The sequence below is a fragment of the Ochotona curzoniae genome, unplaced genomic scaffold (genome assembly GCF_017591425.1).
Source record: "Ochotona curzoniae isolate NIBS_2020 unplaced genomic scaffold, NIBS_Ocur_1.0 scaffold_274, whole genome shotgun sequence".
Taxonomy (NCBI): Eukaryota; Metazoa; Chordata; class Mammalia; order Lagomorpha; family Ochotonidae; genus Ochotona; species Ochotona curzoniae.
The window spans coordinates 13,462,302-13,479,711 of NW_024467101.1; the positions used below are offsets into that span (position 1 = coordinate 13,462,302).

The window sequence follows — 17,410 nt, forward strand, 5'->3', positions numbered from 1 at the left end:
AGCGAGGCGGTGGCACCGGCGGCGGCCGCTGAGGAGGAGGGGGAGGAGGGAGCGCGGAGGGAGGTGTTTCTGTCAGTTCCGGCTGTTTGTTCGGGAAGTGGATCCGCCGCTGCCGGAGCAGCCCGGAGGGAGCTGCGGTTTGCGAGGCCCGTAGTGACCCCGCCCGCCCGCGCGCGCCGCCCCCGCCCGCCATGGCCCGGGACTACGACCACCTCTTCAAGCTGCTCATCATCGGCGACAGCGGTGAGGGCCGCGGCGGCCGGAGGCGGTGCGGGGCCCGGCCGGGCGCGCGGGCCGCGGGGAGGGCGGGGCGGGGCCGCCGCGGGGTCCCCCGGGGGGCGCGCCGAGGAGGGGGCGCGCCGAGGAGGGGCGGCCGGGCGGCGCGGGGTGGGGAGCCCGGGCCGCGCCCGCCGCCGCCGCCTCACGTGTGACCTTGGTCCAGTCGCGCGAGCTCTTGGGAGTTGGAGGGACCCAGGTTCGAGTCCTGGGGACGGGTGGGCAGGGGGACGGCGGGGCGGGGCGGGGTGGGGGAGGTCCGGCCGCTGCCCTCGGTGACCTTGGGGCCAGCGGCTTTTCCCCTCGCAGAGCCCCCAGCGGAGCTTCTCTGAGAAATGGGGGACCGGGCCTGGCTGGGTGGTGCGAGTGTCGGACGAGATAGAGAGGGAGAAGTGCCCCGCGCGCGCGTGGGACCTCGTGTGGGGCGAAGGGGAAGGCGCCCGCGGGCAGCCCGCCGTGGCTGGCCCGAGCTCGGCTGGCCTGGGGCGTTGGTGAAGACCCCTGCCCCCGCCCCCGCCCCCGGTAAGATGGGGGGTGTCGCCGGGCCGGCGCGCGGGGCTGGCCGCAGGTGGGGATGATTGTGGATGAATGAGGCAGGGCCGCGGCGGGGCGTTCCCGGCCAAGGGTCCCTTCGGTGCCTGGCTTAGCGGCGTCCTCTGTAGACTGGAACGCTAGGAGACCCTGCCTCTTGGGCCCACTGTGTGTGTTCAGTGAAGTGAGCCTGAGGGCCTGGGTGGGTGACCTCTGACCTGCTCCGGCCACTCACTCCCAGCCCGCCACCGCGGCCGCGCCATCTCCAGTGTCTGTAGAAGTGCAGCGGCAGCCAGCGAGGGCTGCCGGCAGATTTTGTGAATGAATGAATGAATGGAAGAATGAGTATCCGGTCTCCTTAGACAAAACTGGTCCTTGGGGAAGGACCTTAGAGGTGTTTGGAGGTGGGACAGGCTAGCAGGTTGGTGGGGAGACCAGGAGGTCGGGGAGGGGGGCCGGGCCCTAGAAGGGTTCCGGGAGTGCAGCCGACGGTGGCTGTGGGCCTTGTGGGTGCACTGAGGTGGGGAAGGGGTCACGTGACAGGAGGCTATGGCCCGGCCGGTGGTGGATCCCTTGGGTGGTTAAGGAAGGACAGGGGCCCAGTCAGATGGGCTGTGGAACCCAGCGCGTCCAAGCCAGGCCAGGGCAGGGGCGGTTTTGGTTTTCCTTGTGAAGCTGGGGCAGGGTAGGGTTGGTAATTGGCAGCAGGTGGAGGATGACTGAGGTTTCCATGGTTGATAGAGTGGAGAAGCAGGGAGGTTAGGGACTAGCAGAGAGCTGGCCGAGTGACTGTGGCCCGGGAGGAGTGAGGAGGAGGACTGATGTGTGGACCCGACCTAGCAAGCTGTGCCGTCTGCCTCCTGGAGGTGGCAGGTTCCCTGCGTGCCACAGGAGTCTTTATCCCTCCGTAAGATGTCTCCTGCCTGTGCTTTGGCATCCCAAATTGGAAAGCTGAATTCACCTAGCAGACACGGCCTCTTGGCCCTCCTCTCCGAGCAGGGTGGTTAGGACCCACTGTCTCCCCGGGCCTTTTGATGGAGTTACTGATTTCTTAGGAGTCAGGTGTGGGCCAGGATTTGTGGGGTCGGGCTCCTGGTACAGGCTGGGCCGGCAGGGCCCATCTTGCTGAGAGGAGACTGGTCTTTGCTGTTGGCTCTTAAGGCCAGGCACCCTGGAGACGCCTGGGCAGCTGAGGCTGAGCCTGGGCACTTGAGCTCAGAGCCCAGCGTGCCTGCGCCTGGAGAGGTAGTGCGCTCCCCTCCAGTTCCCACCTGCTGTCCGAGTGGAGGTGACAGTGTATTGGTGGCATCTAAACTAATGTGTGTGAGAGCAGCTGGTGGCACGCCAGCGCACGGGGGCACTCAGTGAACACTGCTTTCGTTGTGATTCTCTGTGCTTCTCTCCACTTGGGCACAGCAAGTGTACCTCCACAAGGTGTCCCTCAGCTGAGGGTCTGTTTCTTTCTGGGGCTCAGGCTGTGCCTCCCTGGGCTGGCCACACGTGGTCTTGGAACCTGGAGCCTGAAGTGGCGGGCAGATCTCGCTGAGGCCCTGACAGTGAGTATAGATGTGCCTTGCTTGAGATTTTGTTTTTAAAGATTTATTCTTACTGCAAAGTCAGACTTACAGAGAGAAGGAGAGACAGAGAAAGTTCTCTCTGCTGGTTCACTCCCCAAGTGGCTGCAACGGCCAAAGCTGAGCCAATCCAAAGCCAAGAGCCAGAGCTTTTTCTGGGTGTCTTCTGTGGGTGCAGGGTCCCAAGGCTTTGAGCCGTCCTTGACTGCTTTCCCAGGCCACAGCAGGGAGCTGGATGGGAAGCCGGGCCGCCAGGATATGAACTGGTGCCCGTTTGAAAGGTGAGGGCTTTAACCATTAGGCTACTGCTCCGGACCGTTGGCTGAGGTTTTATAGGAAGGAGGTGCTGGAGCAGGATTCGTGCTGGGAGCACTTGGCTGCAGGAGCCGGGACCTTGCACAGCTGGGGCTGAAGCCTTGAGGAGCGGGCAGGAGGAGTGTGCTGATGACTGAGTGGTGTCTCCCGGAGGCCAGGCAGCATCAAGGCCACCAAGGCTCGTGCTCCCAGCACGGACACTGGATTTGTGAAAAGTAGACTGGTGCACTGTGCTTCCTCCTCGGGCTAAATGATTGGGGCATTTAGGAGCTGGTGTTGCTTGTGGAGGGTGCTGGTGGCATGATCTGTTCCTCTTGGAGGGAGAGCAATGTAGACATTTATGCATTTGAAATGTAGAAAGAGCGAGAGAGTGAGGGCGCTTGAGAGAAATATCTTCAGCTGATGGTTGAGTCAGCAGACAGGGCTGGGCTGGGGTGAAGCTAGGAGCCTGGAACTCCTTTTGGGTCTCTCACGTGGATGGCAGGGACTCAGCACTTGGGCCATCTGCTGCTGCCTTTCCAGGTGTTAGCAGGGAGCTGGATTGGAAGTGGAGCAGCTGGGACTTGATCCTGTATGCTGCTCACTCTGGGTTGACCAGCTGCTCCGCATCCCCAGCCTAGTGGTTCACAGCTGCGCTGCCGAGATGCCTGGCCCTAAACAGGGGGATATGCCCTGTTACTGCATGGAGCACCTCCCCCCGTGTGTCTTAGATGTACGGAATTTAGGTAAACCTTTGTTTTTAAAAAGGATTCTGTGCCCTCCACCAGCACTTTAGTTTGTATCAGGGCTGCCTTAGTCATGTTGGCATGGGTGTGAGAGAGTGGATCTGTGCAGTCTTAACGTGTCCTCTGTTGCCGTCAAGCAGTGCCTTGTTGGCCCCTACCAAGTGCTGGACTCAGCTCGCAGCACTGTGAGCGCAGGGTGAGTGAGGCAGCGTCTCGGAGGAACTGACAGGTCCAATGCGGGCTTTTAGCTGAGTAAGCAGGACCCAGGAGGCTCTGGGAGGAAACAGGAGCTGTCAGGGCCAGCCGGGTGTTGGCTTGGGGCAGGCCACGGTGGAGGACCCAGCCCAGGACTTGGGCCTCCTCGGGCTTAGCAGGAAGCCTCATGGCGGAGCAATGAGGAAGTGGCCCAGAGCAGAAGTGCTGCCGGCCGCCGCTGCACCTGCCTGCAGCCTGCCTCTGCAGAGGTGGGACCAGGTGGAGGTCGTGACTCGGGTTCTTGCAGGCAGCCCCTGACAGCCAGCTCACTCGGAGGGGTTCCCAAGGGGATCCTGTGAGAGGATTCCCTGGGGAGGGGGCCGCCTCTGTGACAGTGGTGCTTGCTTGGGGGTGGGGTGGAGACCTCAAGAATCGGACAGAAGCTTTGAGCTGAACGTGCAGGTTGTCATGTGCCCCTCCCCCCAGTAGCTTTGAGGGCCTTTGTACTGAGTCTGGGGGTGAGATGTTAAAGGCTCTGGGGGGCCCTTTTCCCTGTCCCTAAACAAGTACAACCCCTGCATTCAGGTGTCGCCCCACACTTCCGGTAGAGGCACTTAGGTCAGCTGCTCAGAGCCTCTGCTTTCTCACTTTCTCCTCTCCTCCACCCCCACAACACCAGCCCCCTGTTTTTTAAAAATTAGTTTATTTGAAAGGCAGAGTTGTAGGATGAGAGAAAAAGAGAGATCTTTCATTTGCTGGTTCACTCCCCAAATAGCTGCAACAGCTAGGGTTGGCCCAAGCTGAAGCCAGGAGCCTAGAAATTCATTGAGTCTTCCACATGGACGCAGTGTCCCAAGCACTTGTGCCATCCTTCCGCTGCTTTCCGAGGTACATTAACAGGGAGCTGATTGGAAATGGAGCAGCTGGGGTCCGGCGCGGTGGCCTAGCAGCTAAAGTCCTTGCCTTGGACGTGCCGGGATCCCATATGGGCGCCGGTTCTAATCCCGGCAGCTCCTGCTTCCCATCCAGCTCCCTGCTTGTGGCCTGGGAAAGCAGTCGAGGACGGCCCAAAGCCTTGGGACTCTGCACGCTTGTGGGAGATAGGAAAGAAGCTCCTAGCTCCTGGCTTCAGATTGGCTCAACTCTGGTCGTTGTGATCACTTGGGGAGTGAAGCATCAGATCTTCCTGTCTCTCCTCCTCTCTGAATATCTGACTTTGCAATTTAAAAAGATCTTTTTTTAAAAAATGAAAACTTTGGGAGTGAGCATTTAGCTTAGTGAATAAGATGCAGCTTGGGCCTGGTGTGATACCCTGGTGGCTTAAGTCCTCGCCTTGCATGCACTGGGATCCAGATGGACGCCAGTTCGTATCCCGGTGGCTGTGGCTTTGCTTCCCATCCAGCTCCCTGCCTGTGGCCTGGGAAAGCAGTCAAGAACAGCCCAGAGCCTTAGGACCCTGCACCTGCATGGGAGGCCCAGAAGAAGCTCTGGCTCCTGGCTTTGGATTGGTTCAGCTTTGGCCGTTGCGGTCACCTGGGGAGTGAACCAGCAGATGGAAGATCTTCCTCTGTCTCTCCTTTCTGTATATCTGACTTTGCAATTAAAAAAAAAAAATGCAGCATGGGATGCTGGCAGCCCCCATCAGAGAGCCTAGGTTTGATTCTGGCTCCAGACCCTGGGCGGCAGCAGGTGGTTGGAGGCAGTCAAGTGGGCACCTGTGTGGGAGACGGGACGTGAGCTCCTGGCTCCCGCTCCAGCCTGGCCGGTCGAGGGCATGCAGCCCCTTCAGGGCCTGAGGCAGCAGGTGGGAGTTCTGTCATCTCAACAGCACAGAACCTGCACCGCATGAAAGATGCAGTTGGCGTTACAGGCAGAGCTGGACGTGTGCTAATTCCTCCCTGTGTTCAGTTGACCCGGCTGGCCTCGGGGATGGCTGGGGTCAGGATGGAGCCGGAGGACAGGGCAAGCTGCGCTGTGTGGAAGAGAAGGGGACAGGAGTCTTGTGCGGGTTCCGCTCATGGGGCTGTGCTGGTCTGCCTGTGGGCTGCTGGCTGGGAGGCCGACGCTCACCCTGCTGGCCCGGAGAGCTGGCCTGGCTGTGGGGCCTCACTTGCTTCCCTGGCAGTAGTACTGTGGTGCTTTTTTTTCCCTCTAAGATTCATTGATTTATTTTTATTGGAAAGTCAGACTTACAGAGAGAAGGAGAGACAGAGAAAGAGCTTCAGTGTGCTGGTTAACTCTTCAAGTGGCTGCAGTGGCCACAGCTGAGCCGCTCTGAAGCCAGAGCCTCTTCTGGGTCTCCCATGCGGGTGCAGGGTCCCAAGGCTTTGGTCCATCCTCGACTGCTTTCCCAGGCCACAAGCAGCAGGGATCTGGATGGGAAGTGGGGCCACTGTGATTAGAACTGGTGCCCATATGGGATCCTGATGCATACAAAGCAGGGACTTAAGCCACTAGGCTACTGTGCTGGGCCCATCTGCAGTGATCTTCCTCATTTCAGATTCACGGAGTGAAGCTCCATAGTGATGGGCAGTTTTCTGGGGATTGTATTTGGACAAACTTGGGGTGTTGATGTTGTCCCCTTTGGTTGGCCTTCCTCGTGCTTGTTTCAGCACAAGGCACACGTGCAAGTTCCTGTCTCGGCGCTTGACCTGCAGGATGGTGAAGGGCAAGGCTTGGGGCGCTGGGGGGATGTTGCTGGTCGGTGACGAGGAAGGTCAAAAGTGGCCTGAGAAGGATGGGCTTATCTCCCCGGACTCCTGGAGTGAAAAGTTCTTGGGGGAGAGGCTCCACCGCCCCCTCACCTTGGCACCCTCTCTCTTGCAGGTGTGGGCAAGAGCAGTTTGCTGTTGCGTTTTGCGGACAACACGTTCTCAGGTGAGTCTTCCCCCTGGGGTGCTGCTGGGCTGCCGCCCCTGCCACCGGAGCACCCATGCCTCTGGCTGAGGTGGGACATTTGCTCATTCTGGTTGCCAGAGGAGGGACAGTGGTGGTGGCGGAATGCTTAGGTCTGACTTGTTCAGAAAGACCCTGGCCTGGCCATTATTTTCCACTCAGGTCTTCCCCAGCCCAACAGTAAAAAGCGAAGCTGCCAGGTAGTTTGTGGCTGCGTCTGAATCCAGGAGAGGGGTCAGAGCTGTCCTGCGCTGCAGCCTGGGCTTAGTGCGGCTCCCACCTGGGTACAGCTGCTGCTCCTTCTCTTTTTCAGTTGTGTGTGTGTGTGTGTGTGTGTGTGTGTGTGTATGTATGCTGTGTATATTATGTATTTTTTTCTTTTTAGAGATTATTTATTTGAAAGAGGGAGAGGAAGAAAGAGAAGGAGAGATCTTCCATTTGCTGGTTCACTCCCCCAGATGGCTGCGATAGCTGTGACTGGGTCAGGCTGAAGCCAGGAGCCTGGGACTCCATCTGGGTCTCCTGTGTGGGCGCAGGGGCCCAAGCACTCGGGTCAGCCTCTGCTGCCTTCCCAGGTGCATTGCCAGGGAGCTGCCTCAGATGTGGAGCGGCTGGGACTTGAACTTCAGTGCAGGCATTGAAGGTGATGGCTGACCCTGCTTCATAACATGGACCCTGTGCTGTACCTAGCTCACTGGAGTGCTGTGGATTGTGCGTGGTTCCTAGTTGCTGTTTTGTTATTGTTTGATGTATTTTTATTGGAGACGCAGATTTACAGAGAGGAGAGAGAGAAAAAGATTATCCACTGGGTCACTCCCCAAAAAGCCAAAGTAGTTGGAGCTGAGCCTGGAGCTTCTTGCGGGTCTCCCACGCGGGTGCAGGGGGGCCGTCCCTGACAGCTTTCCCAGGCCACAGGCGGGGAGCTGGGATTGAGAAGTGGGGCTACCTATGCTTACAGGGGGAGGATTAGCCTACTGAGCCGGTGTGCTTGGTCCAAGTTGCTGCTGTTTAACTGACGTGGTGTTACCTGGGATGTGTTGCTGGTGTGGCCCTGTGCCAGTCTTTGTAGAAGCAGGGTGACTGAGTCACACAGACTGTGTGCATCTAGCATCGTCTCAGGTGCTACGGGCTTGTCTTGGAGACATGGTCAGAGTGTTCCCCGGGACTCCGATCAGCGCCGGGTTTCAGAGGCTGTCCACGTGTTGGCTGAGCTGACAGGCGGAAGGCACTGTCTTGTCTCAGTTTGTATTTCTCACTCATTGGTGTGGTTGAACGTGGCCTTGCATGTTGAACATGGATTGCTTATTGGTCGTCAGCCGCTTGGGGTCTGCCAGCCCCTAAGGGCTGGGCTCTGTTGCCCTCTGGGTCCCTTGGTGGGCTCAGGCCAGCTGCCCTGGGGAAGCACTGGCAGCGCTGCTGCCGCTGCCGCTGCCAGGGGTGCTGGACGGAGCTGACCCCTCCGGACCTTGGGCTGTGGGAATCGTAATGGTCCTTCTGGCCTGGGTGCTTGGGAAGCTGCCTCGAGGGTGCTGGTCGCAGTGCTGGGATGCGTCATCTCTGTCGGTGTCAGCTGTGGCTGTTGTCTTGTTGAAGGCTGATAATCAGTTATGTTGAAACGTCCCCCTATGCTTTGTCCGATCAGCTTTCCTTACTTGGGACTTCCTCACTGTCTTTCTCTGCATTTCTGCTACTGGAATCTTACTCATTGTTGGTTGAGTAGAGGCTTCCACACCCCCTGCCCAGCCTCCACCAGAGACCTAAATTCATCTCCCAAAATGCTTGGGGAAAACGGAGTTAGAACATGGTGTGTACTCTCCCTGATTTTTTTGTTTTAATCATTTATTTGAAAGGCTGAGTTAAAGAAAAGGAAAATCTTTGATTGGCTGTTTTACTCAACCAATGGTCCCATTGGTCAGAACTTGGCCAGTCCAAAGCCAGGAGCTTCTGGGTCTCCACATGCATCTAAGGGCTCAAGGTAATGTGCAGGGAGCTGCATCAGAAGCGGAGCAGCTGGGACTTGAACTAGTGCCCAATTGGGATGCTGGCACTCTGAGGCTTGATGTGCCCCTCCTCCTGGTCTCTCCCCTGAGCTGGCCTTGCAGAGGAGCCTCTCAGCTGGACACCTTGGGGTCGTGCTCTGCCTTCCGCCCACTAGGAGCGCTTCCGCTCTCCCAGTTGCTCCAGCCCCAAGAACCTCCAGGTTTGCCCAGTATCCCGGGGGACAGAAGCATCCCCGGTTGAACACCCTGGTCTTCTGTTTCCAGCGTCCTTCCAGCTTTGTTCCTCACACTGCTGCTTGGCTGGCGTTGCTTGCTGCTCCCTGTCCCTGCTGGCATCACTCAGGACTAGAGGAGCACCGTGTGCTGGCTTGTTCTCCAGATGTGCCTTGGCCTCTGCTGCTGTCCCTGTGGCTCCTCCCCCAGCTGATCTCTCTCTCCGTCCTCACCTGTTCTAAATGTGACTTCCTCTCAGAAGGCTGCCATGGTCTGCACTTCAGCTTCTGCTTTGATCCTACCTGTGCCCTGCGCCAGTCACATCTCTGAATGTTCTGTCTCCTGTGTTACTATCAGCTCCCACTGAGGGACAGCTGTGCTCAGCGTTCAGGCCCTCTTAAGCCTGCCCGCCACACTGGCCACTCGCTCTGCAGGCCAGCTCCCCCAGGTGGCTGAGAGCTGCTGCTGGTGCGGCTCAGGGCCATGGGCTCTGAAACCCTCGCCTGCCCACCCCACTCAGGACAAAGTCCCAGTTCCTGCAGATGTCCCAGAGGTCCAGAGATGTGGCCCAGGCCCCTCCACCTGGCCCCCCTGCGGTCTGGATGTCCTGGGAAGCAACTCCTGCTGTGTGTGCTGGTGTCTCCATGGCCTGGGGCGTTCAGGCTGCAGGTGTGCTGGGAGGTAGTGCGACCCGGAAGGAAAACCTAGAGTGTGTCATGTCAGCTGCTGTGCCACTGACCCTTTGCCCCAGTGAATCCCCTTTCTGGTCCCTTTGTAGTGTTTGCTAATCTCTGAAATGTTTTGCTGTATCCCATGTGTTGCCTTTGCTCCAGGGTGGCTCTGTCCACTCTAGCTCCAGCCCAGCATCTTCTTCATCCAGGGCTGTGTCCTGGGAACCTAGGATCAGTGAGGCAGAGTCGGAGAGCCCATGGCTCTGCCCCGTGTGCTGGGGCCTCGGGCCCGGGCCCGGGCACTGTGCTGGGCTCTGCTGATGTGTGTGCATGTGCAGGCAGCTACATCACCACGATTGGGGTGGACTTCAAGATCCGCACAGTGGAGATCAACGGGGAGAAGGTGAAGCTGCAGATCTGGGACACGGCCGGCCAGGAGCGCTTCCGCACCATCACGTCCACGTAAGTCGGCCACATCAGCTCCCACCTGAACCCCTGCCACGGCCACGGGTGCAGTCGTGACCTGGTCGTGTGCCCGGTTGTGGTGGAAACGGCACTAGGTGTGTCCTGAGGCTGGCGGGACGTGAACTCACTTGTGGCCCAGTGCGGGGTGCTTGTACCTTTCTTTCTGAAGATGTGAGGAGGCAGGGACTAGCGGTTTGTGCTACTGGGGGCGGGCGGGACAGTGCTGTGCAGCCTGCCTCGGGCACTTCCTGTCCCTGAGATGGCGACAGACAGTGTGGGCCTTGCAGTGGTGCAGTGTCCTGCCCCAGTGAATACTGGCCTGGCACCACTTAGCTCTTGGCAGGTGTTGCGCTGACACCTGGGACAGGCTGTGCAGGTTCCTGTCACCCACCCTCCTTGCAGGGGGCTCTCTTTTTTTTAATTAAAAAAGTTTTTTTTAATTTATTTATTTTTTGGAAAGTCAGATATACAGAGAGGAGAGACAGAGAGGAAGATCTTCCGTCCGATGATTCACTCCCCAAGTGAGCGCAACGGCCGATGCTATGCCGATCCGAAGCCAGGATCCAGGAGCTTCCTCCAGGTCTCCCACGCGGGTGCAGAGTCCCAAGGCTTTGGGCCGTCCTCGACTGCTTTCCCAGGCCACAAGCAGGGAGCTGGATTGGGAAGTGAAGCTGCCAGGATTAGAACCGGCGCCCATATGGGATCCCTGTGTGTGCAAGGCGAAGACTTTAGCTGCTAAGCCACACCACCGGGCCCCAGGGGGCTCTTCTTAAGGTTTGTTTATTTTACTTCAGAGGGAGAGACAGAGACACAGAGACAAGAGAAAGCTTCCATCGGCTAGACCACTTCCCAAATGGCTGCAACAGCCAGAACTGGGTTGGTCTAAAACTGGAGAGCCAGAGACTACTTCTGGATGTCCCATGTGGGTTTCCGCTGCTTTCCCTGGCCGTAAGCAGGGAGCTGGATCTGAAGTGGGGCAGCTGGGACTTGAACTAGCATCTGTCTGGGATGTCAGTGCCACAGGTAGAGGATTAACGTGTTATATTACTATGTTGGTCCCAACACGTGGCTGTCTCTTGGCAGGCCAGGGAAGCTGTTATGGGGCCCTTCATCCATCTTCCCAAAGGTGTTTGGGAAGCCAGCCCCCTGGCCTGTGGCCTGCTTTTGCTCAAGCCCGTGTGGGGCTTTCTGCACATGGGAGGGGAGGACCAAGCTTGGGCTCCAAGCAGTGTGCCGAGGGGTCTGGGTTACCTGTCTGGGATGGGGGCCGGGAAGGTGCAGGGGTTGAAGGCACAGTTTCCAATTCAGCTTTCCGTTGTGTGTCCCTAGGCAAGCTGCCTAACCTCTGTGCTTTGGTGTCCTAGGGCTCCTCCTTAGGGCTGGCCTGGACGGGCAGCTCTGTTTCCGGGTCCTGTGCTGTGCCCACCCCGCCTGCTCAGAAGAGGGTATGGCTGGGGGCTCGGGAGCCTGGGCCCCACGCTGCAGTGGCAGAATGACACTACTGTCCCTGGAGCTTGCTTCTCTGGGAGTGGGAAGAGGAGTAAATGCCCTTGTCAGAGACCTCTTCCTCCTCACCATGGCTGCCCACTCAGGGTGAGGGGCAAAGCCCCCGTGGCAGCTGAGAGCACAAGGCTGCTGGCTGGGCCGAGGGCTGGGTCAGCCCTGGGCCGTGCTGGCAGGAGCGTGTCTATCCCTGCCATGTCCCGCGCTGGGCTGTGACCCCTCAACGCCTAGAGCCCATGGACTTGCTGGGGGGCTCTGTGCTACCCTGTCCTGGCAGTGGCCCAAGAGGCCCGTGGGCCGGGGTCAGGCTGCTTGGGATGGAGTGACTGAGCTTCGGGAGTCTGCAGCAGCTGGGCCAGCGCGGACCTGGACCTCTGGGAGCAGGCTGGCCAGCAGTGTGGGCACTGACCTGCTCACTGTGGGCTGGGACTGTCACCAAGGGCTGCACCTACTTGGTTTCACCGACTCCTGATAAGGAACCTGGGATTGTTTGCGTTTTATAGACATGAGCACAGGTCCAGAGAGGGCAAAGTGACACAGCTGGGGTCAGGCAGGCACGGGACTGAGTCCTTCAGGGGCCAAAGCTCAGGCCTGGACCCAGGGCATGGCCCTGCTCCCTGCCGCCTCCTGCCTTAGCACGGGGCAGCCAGCCTCTGCCGGGCTTTCCTGCTGGGTGTAGACGCTGCCTAGGGCGGGGCAGCAGAAGCCCTGCTTGGCTGCCATGAAGGCAGCGCCTGTTGGCAGGGCGGGGCTGGCAGAAGCTGGGCCAGCTCCCCATTTTATTCAGGCCACTCCACTGCCTGAGACAAGATGTGTTTTTGCAGGGTGGCCCCGTGTGTGTGGAGTGCCAGGGTTGAGGCCCTGGCCGCCGACCGTGGGAGGGTTCGGTGCCTGGGGCGTGTCCCTGGTGGCCAGGGCTATCGATGACCTTTGCTGATTGGGACATCCTTGAGCCTGTCTAGCCGGCGGCACCTGTCACCTTGCGCGTGCTGCTCTCTGCTGACGTTTGTCGATCCTGAGTGGAGTGCAGGGCCAAATGATGAGGAGAGGGAGCCGCTGGGCCTCGAGTCCAACTTGTCACACCCCTCTCAGCCTCCTGAAAACAGCCGTCCCGCAGGCCCTGGGCCACGGCCTCAGTGAGGGAGTCTGCCCAGCACGGAGCCTGACTCGGACCAAGTGCCAATGAGTGGCAGTGCGGATGGAACGGCTGCTTTCCCATCCAGCGCTCCCAGCCCCTGGCCGTGTCCCTAGATGCCGAGGGGTGACCAGAGGCAGCGGCGGCAGGCGTGTCCCTCTCCCACTGTGTCCGCCCTGTTCCTCACACCTCCCACCTACTGCAGTCCTGAGGCCCAGAGCTAGGGAAGCTGGCGGGCCTTCCCAAAGCCGAGGACTGCAGGAGTGCGGGCCCGGGTCTGGAGCCTGGCAGGTGGGCGGGGGGGGGGAAGAGGAGGGACCCGGAGCACAGTGAGGCTCTCTGTGCCTCATCCAGGGCAGGGGCACCAAGGGCGACAGCAGCACCCCATGTGGATTGCTCACATCTTCCTCCCAAACGCCCCAGGAGCTGAGGGAGAACCCGTTTCATTGTTGAGGGAATGGAGGCGGGCAGGTGAAGGCAGTGACCCTGCGGAGAGGAGCGAGCAGTACCCACAGCCCGGGGCTGCTCACCTGGGGCTGCCGAGGGCAGGCAGAGGCCACCTGTGCCCCGTGGTGTGCCTCCCTGGCATCCTGAGGGACTGCACCAGGCAGTGCCATGGTGTGGCAGGTACGTGACTTGTGCCCCCTCCCACGCCCAGGGCATCCTGGGGTCTGTGCAGCTGGACAGTGGCGTGCCTGGAGGTACCCAACTGCCCCATAGACTGTGCCAGGGTACAGGGCTGCCAGCCCTATCAAGGCCCGCGGCAGAAGGGGCAAGGTGGCTGTGTGGCCATGAAGGCAGCTGTCTTGCGGGGCGGCCGCACAGCCTCACCAGCCCAGGCACTGCCCTGTGTTTGGCATGCGCCTTTCCCTGGGCTGCGGGTGCGCACCCAGACCTGGTGGCGGCACTGCTCACCTGGGCTAAAGCCCCGACTCTCCCTGTCCAGGTACTACCGGGGCACACACGGGGTCATTGTGGTTTATGACGTCACCAGTGCCGAGTCCTTTGTCAACGTCAAGCGGTGGCTTCATGAAATCAACCAGAACTGTGACGATGTCTGCCGGATATTAGGTGAGGCGGGACCCCAGGGGCAGCGGGGCCAGGAGCATGGGGTGACCTGGGAGCTCTCACCGGGTGGGGCTGACTGTGTTTTGCTTTCAAGTGGGCAACAAGAACGATGACCCTGAGCGGAAAGTGGTGGAGACGGAAGACGCCTACAAATTTGCCGGGCAGATGGGGATCCAGTTGTTTGAGACGAGTGCCAAGGAGAATGTCAATGTGGAGGAGGTAAGGCCTGGCTGAGGCCCAGGTGGGGAGGGGGCAGCAGGCTGACGCAGCCTGCTCTGCCACACAGCTCCATCCACTCCGGCCTGCTTGGCATCTCCAGTCAGTGTGTACCAGAGATCGGCCGGGCTCCTGTCTCTACCTCAGTTATCCCAGGGAGTCAGTTGCATCTGTCAAGTGGGATAGCAGGGTTCCAGGCGCTTACCCGACTAGCTGTTCTCGGTCCCACCCGGTCCCCAGCTCACCTCTTCCTGCCCAGCTTTCCCTGTGGCTCCCAGACGCACGCCTGCAGGCTCTACTCCCTGGCCTCCTGGGAAGCAGGTGGGAGCCTAGGGGAGAAAATTTGGACCTTCAGCCACAAGCCCTCCTTGGGAGTCCTGCCTCCTGCCATGTCATACAGAGGCCTTAGGAAGTAGGGGGGAGGGGGTCCCACTGCGTTAGGGATTTGGGCTGCACAGGCTCCTGAGGCAGACCTGCATCAAAACCCAGGAGGTAAGCTCTCTGAGCTGCACGTGTATGTGGGGGAAGGGAGGCCCTTTCTCCCAAGCTGTGGTGCCTGGTAGCAAGTGCTTAGCACCAGGGTGTGCACAGTAGCTGTTGGCCCAGCTTTGTGTCACCTGCTGCTCTGGCTGAATGGAGGGAAACTGAGTAGGTAGTTTTCCTGGTTCCTGGCAATGGAAGAGGAGTAGGTGATATGGGAAGGGAGCTGGGCAGACCTTGGGCTCCCTGTGCGGGGGGTGTGGGAGGCCAAGCGCGTGTCCCCACCTCCTTGACTAGGAGGAGAGACGTCTCAGTCCTGCCATTTGCCTTGTACTGGGCACAACTAACGCAGCATTGCTGGGCCCGGGGGCATAGCATGCTGCGAGGGGGTCGCTGACCCTTTTAATCCTGGGACTGCCTGGCAGCTGGCTGCTGCTGCTGCAACCAGGGTGGTGGAGGACTGGTAGGGGAGGGCAGTGTCAGCGTAGGGGGAGAACAGAACTCGGGGTTCCCACAGTGGCTTGCATATCCCCTTTGCTCCACTGTGGTGGTGAGAAATACTAAGTGGGTCCACGCTGAGACAGGGACCACATGCTGATGGCAACAACTCACCCGGACTGGTAGGTGGCGGGCCGCAGGAGGCATCCTCGCCAGGCCTGAGGCCCGCCCTGCCCTGTCTCCCGCACAGATGTTCAACTGCATCACAGAGCTGGTCCTGCGAGCCAAAAAAGATAACCTGGCCAAGCAGCAACAGCAGCAACAGAACGACGTGGTGAAGCTCACCAAGAACAGTAAACGGAAGAAGCGCTGCTGCTAATGCCCGCAGAGACTGCGCTGCGGCCTGCCCGGCCGGGGCCGAGCCTCGGGGACAGCCTCTGTCCTGCCGTTATTTAAAGAATTCTCTCCATGTTTTTGTATCGGGAGGCGCCACCGGCACTTCCTCCCTCCCTGAGTGCCAAGAAGGTGTTGGACGAGCCTGCCCTTTCCTACTGACGCCCTCCCTGGCTGAGGCGCCTGGACCTGACAAGGACGCTGCCAGCTGAGCGGACTGGCTGACCAGGTTGTACATAGTGTAAATTGCTCTAACCAGCTGCACACCCTCGTCCTGCTCTGGCTTTTGCTTCCTGTATGCCAACCTACTGCGACAGACCCTCCTGCCATCTTCCCAGCCACTCTGCCGCCAGCAGCTTCTGGAGGGGAGAGCGTCACGTTCTGGCTGCATCTCTGGCCAAGCTGGCTGGTGGAGTGGCTCCCTGGCGCGCCTTCTCTCTGCAGGCTGTCAGCCTCTGTCCCGGCCTCCAGGGTCTTGGCTCCTGTCAGGTGCATGTTGCCCACCCATCCTGCCCCCAGAACCGTTCTAGGAGCTGGGGAGATCTGACTTGAGGAAGGCCGTGCCGTCTGCCTTCAGAGGAAGTCAGCCCTGCTGTTCAGTCAGCAGGCTTCTTGTCCTGCCTTCTAGACCCCCCAGGGGAGCCATGGCTGCACGCCGGCACGGTGTGCCTCCCTCCTGGCAGGAAGGCAGGACGGGCTCGCAGTGGGCATTAGGAGGATTCACAGCATTATTTTAACTGATAAAGAAAATGAAGCCAAATCAAGTGAATTAAGTTGCTCAACTATTTTCTGTCCCTGAAGATTGATTGGCACAGCAACAAAAGTTGTGGCCACCCCATTTTGGGCCCAGGGTTTTTAGAGAAAGTAAATGACTATCTGTCCCTGTGGGGCTCGTGGTCGCCTCTTGGTAAAAAGGACCCCCTGGCACCAGGAGACTGTGGTGAGTACCAGACATCCCGAATGTGGAGCTTGGTGCCAGGGCTGCCTGAGACCACGGAGGTGATGGGGGAACTCCTGTGGGTGAGATCGAGTGGCAGAAGCCAGGGCGATGGGGCCCAACTCACTCCCGCCCCTGGAGCAAACACCAGGGTCCCCTGCACTGGAGGACAGCTCCCCTTGCCTCCACCCCCTTGTCCCCAAAAGGATCACGTAACCTGGGAAGAATTGATTTCAGCACCATGATGTCTTTTAGATTTCCTTTCCGAGGCATTTCCAGGCCAAGTCCTGACTGGACAATCACGTTGCAGAGCGCTGCAGTCTCCATGGTAACACTGTGGATGGGTTTTTAATCAATAAAACTAGGGGTTTCTTCTCACCTGTTTCTCCACTTGTCCATCCTGGGGGCCAGGGCTCCCTCTGGAGCTGCGGGCGGGCCAGCATGGAGCCCAGTTGGGTCCCTGCCTCAGAACCGCCTCTGGGCATCCCAGGAGCTGGTGGGGGAGCGTGTGGGTGGGTCAAGCTGTGAGGGGGTCGTGGGAGCATCCAGCCCAGGAGTCTGGACGGCCAGAGCCAGGTGGTAGGGGTGACCGTGGGAGGATGGGGGGGCCTGTCCCGTGGAGGGTTCTGCATGAATGGGGTTATGGGGTGGGGGTGGGGAACTCAGGGCTGGACCGACGGATGTCCTGGTGGACCTGATGTGAAATTCCTGTCCAACAACAAAACTTTTAAATGGTTTGCTAGGATTATTTCTGTATTGAAAGTTTCTAATGATGCTTTTTAAAAAAAGTACTAAAAATAAAGGTTCAAGCTGCCAGATTTCTTCCAGGGTCCGTCTGCTCTCCCTGCACTGAGCTCTCAGGGGGCCTGGCTGCTCGCTCCCCCAACCCTACTGCCCCATCGTGTCCAGCTTGCTCCTGGCCTGTGTCCTGCACTGGACAGGTGCCTCCCGAGACCCCGCAACACTTGCCAAAGCCAAGTCCGCCTTCTCTGGGAGCACTGGGAGATGCCAGGCGAAGGTCCGTGTTTGTTCTTCACACCAGAAACAGGCTGCAGATGCCTCTGCCTGAAGCGGTTCCTTTTAGGTGCAAGTCGCTGCCAAGCTCAAGGGCGCTGCCCTTGGTGCCCCTTGGGCAGTGGGCGCAGGGCCCGGTGGTGGAGCATGAAGGTAGGTAGGGGTGGTGACCCGTCCTGGCCGTGTCCGTGACGATGGGTAGCAAAGTGAGGTGGCCTCCTGGATGCAGGGACCCACTGCTGCCACCCCAGCTGCCTGGACCCAGACAGCCCTTCAGATCCCCAGGGACTGAGGCAGGAGGCTCTGTAGAAATCCTTTTTATTCTTATTTAGACTATTTTCAAAAGAAGCAGTGGTGTGCTGTTTA

At 59.4% G+C, this 17,410-nt stretch overlaps 1 protein-coding gene across 2 annotated transcripts; it reads left to right on the top strand.

Annotated features, from left to right (window-relative positions):
* Positions 1-65: 65 nt before the first annotated feature.
* RAB35 (RAB35, member RAS oncogene family) lies at positions 66-16,848 on the top strand. 2 transcript variants are annotated; one of them, XM_041003917.1, is made up of 6 exons: positions 73-243; positions 6,443-6,493; positions 9,734-9,857; positions 13,445-13,569; positions 13,661-13,785; positions 14,951-16,848. In XM_041003917.1, exons 1-6 carry the CDS (start codon positions 192-194, stop codon positions 15,077-15,079), a joined length of 606 nt encoding a protein of 201 aa, XP_040859851.1. In that variant the 5' UTR covers positions 73-191; the 3' UTR covers positions 15,080-16,848. The 2 variants fall into 2 exon arrangements, with proteins under 2 accessions (XP_040859852.1, XP_040859851.1); XM_041003918.1 differs by lacking the exon at positions 13,661-13,785 and having other exon boundaries at positions 66-243; positions 14,951-15,079.
* The last annotated feature ends 562 nt before the right edge of the window (positions 16,849-17,410 follow it).